The sequence below is a fragment of the Triticum aestivum genome, chromosome 3A (assembly GCF_018294505.1).
Source record: "Triticum aestivum cultivar Chinese Spring chromosome 3A, IWGSC CS RefSeq v2.1, whole genome shotgun sequence".
Taxonomy (NCBI): domain Eukaryota; kingdom Viridiplantae; phylum Streptophyta; class Magnoliopsida; order Poales; family Poaceae; genus Triticum; species Triticum aestivum.
Window position 1 is genome coordinate 681,806,455 of NC_057800.1, and position 2,416 is coordinate 681,808,870.

Here is a 2,416-nt window from a genome sequence, read left to right on the forward strand (position 1 = left end):
GGGTCCCAGATCATTGCAAACCGCATCAATTTCTCTATCCACCGACAGGATTTGTCGCGTACTATACCTTGGGTACCTTTGGGCTATTGAGGCAGCAAATGCAACTGGCTACAATGTTCATTACAGTGCGTGCGTGTGAACGCCCTTGACGACACCGTTCGTCAAGTCAAGTCAAGATTTACACCAGGGCGTCAGGCCATCTTGAAACCCGTTCGGCTCGTGCACTGAACCCCCAACAACAACAATTATAGAGGCGCGCCCTATTCCTTTGAACCAATTCAACACTCGTACATCCTCCTCTGGCCCTCCCGGACGAGAAGAATGTGTGCGTCCTCGCCGCCAAATCAAAAACAGAGCGGATGACAAACAGAGCACGATACAAACAAAAATATCAAGGGTGTGCCTAAATTTCAGTCGACTGAAACTTAACCAAGTCTAAGTTAAGTGATATAGTATGTAAGAAGAAAAAAACAGAAAAAATTTCTTTTACACAAATCTTCATGCAAAATCAAAAGAAGATACCATGGACTCAGACATAACAAAGTCTCGATCGAGTGAGACTTAGCAAAACTGAAATATCAAAGCACCCCTCACGTGACGAGAAATGATTCCAAGCATATGCATGCTGCTCCAATCATGTACTGCCAAAAAGAAAAGAGAAAGAAAATGAACCAGACAATCATGGTGGGCCATGGAACGGGATTAATTACTACTAGTAGAGTGTATACTACTGTTCCGGGCTCCTACTACGCATTGGAGATGGGGCGGCGTGTTTGCTTGTCGGAAAGTGTCGAGAGCTCCTACTACGCATTGGAGATTAGACCAAGGTTCAAATAGTGGGCGCGCACTTTTAAGTATTTGGGTTAAATTTCCTCAGAAAAAAGTATTAGGGTTAAAACAGTGGGCGGCGAGAGAGCACGTGCACAAGCGTGAATGACGACACTGTTCGATAATTAAATTAGTGCGTGGCGCAAGAAAGCATCCCATGCAGTGCGTCCTCGCCATTTCCCAGCTTAGCATATCGCTCCTCCGGCGAGAGCGAGACCAGTTCGACCAGAAACCACCCGCCGGCGGGCGGAAGGAGAGGAAGGAGCCATGGCCGAGCTCGCGACGGGCGCCGTGAGCTCGCTGCTGGTCGTCATCCGCAGCGAGGCGCTGCTGCTGCGCGGCGTCCGGGACGACGTGCAGTTCATCAAGGAAGAGATGGAGAGCATGAAGAGCTTCCTGGCGCACCTGGCGAGGTCGGCGCCCCATGGCGGCGAGCACGACGAGCAGGTGCGCACCTGGATGAACCAGGTGCGGCTGCTCGCCCAGGACTGCAACAACTGCATCGACCTCTACCTCTACAGGGGGAACCCCGACATCCACCGCGCCAGGGGCGGGCTCCGAGGCTACCTCTGGTGGGCGACCTGGTTCCTGCATAAGCTGGCCGCACAGCACCGCGCAGCTGAGCAGTTGCGCGTGCTCAAGGAGCGGGCGCGCGACGTCGGTGAGCGGCGGTTGAGGTATGGCGTGGAGGTCCCAGACAAGTCAGGGAAGGGGCAATTGATGTCGTCGCCGCGGGCTGCTGCAGCAGGTGACTATGCTGCTGCTGCGGCCGAGGACGACGACGAAGAAGAAGGTGGTCCAAGAGCCTTCACCGAGCCTCGCACTCTGGACGACTACGTCAGGGCAAAGCTATGGGAGTGGTTGAATGGAATTCCTGCAGACGCCGGGGAAACTTTGTCCGTGGTCGTCGTAGCACCCTATACATATCAGGACCTCCTCGCTCTTGTACAAGAAACCTGGGTTTTCAGTCAAAACCCACAGGGCGGCTACCATCGCATTGTCGTGGTTGACATCCCTGTGGTACACCTGGAATTTATGCCGCTACGGCCTAAGGAAGTTCTCTTCTACATTCTGCGCGAGCTCGAGCATGCCAAATCCAACCATCAGGAACAAGGCACAGAAGGCCAAGTGGATCTTGAGTCTTGGGAAGCTTACATAAGAAGATTGCAAATTTACCGTGAAAAGAAGAGGGCTATTGCTCTTCTTGACATCGAGGAGAATATCAAAGAGATGAAGATTGATGAAAAGCTTGACAAAATCAGAAGTGGTATTCATGGTCGAGTAGCAAAGGGCGACGGGCTACCCAAGGGCGACAAGCTACAGGGAGATTTTGATCAGTTGGACCTGGATGAACAACTTCAGCTGCTGCTCCAGACAGCGTCTCAACAAGATCAAAACGGGAAGAACAAAGACATGCATAGATTACCAGCATGGGACAAAAAGAATATCATCGTCAAGAAGCTTAAGGAGCATATGGATGCAGAGGAAAAGGACAAGAAGGTTGAAGAGGAAGAAGCTGCCAAGCATATGGGGGTGGAAGGAGAAGAAGCCGCGGCCAAGCATGTGGAGGGGGGAGGAGGAGGAGCAG

The 2,416-nt window shown here is 52.1% G+C and overlaps 1 protein-coding gene across 1 annotated transcript in view; it reads left to right on the top strand.

Moving 5' to 3' along the window:
• The first annotated feature begins 948 nt into the window (after window positions 1-948).
• The window catches only part of LOC123063170 (uncharacterized), a 5,111-nt gene continuing 3,643 nt past the window's right edge, over window positions 949-2,416 (top strand). Inside the window, exon 1 of the mRNA XM_044486903.1 lies at window positions 949-2,412. Coding sequence (XP_044342838.1) covers window positions 1,096-2,412 — 1,317 coding nt within the window. The 5' untranslated portion in view covers window positions 949-1,095. The remainder of the gene's footprint in view (window positions 2,413-2,416) is intronic.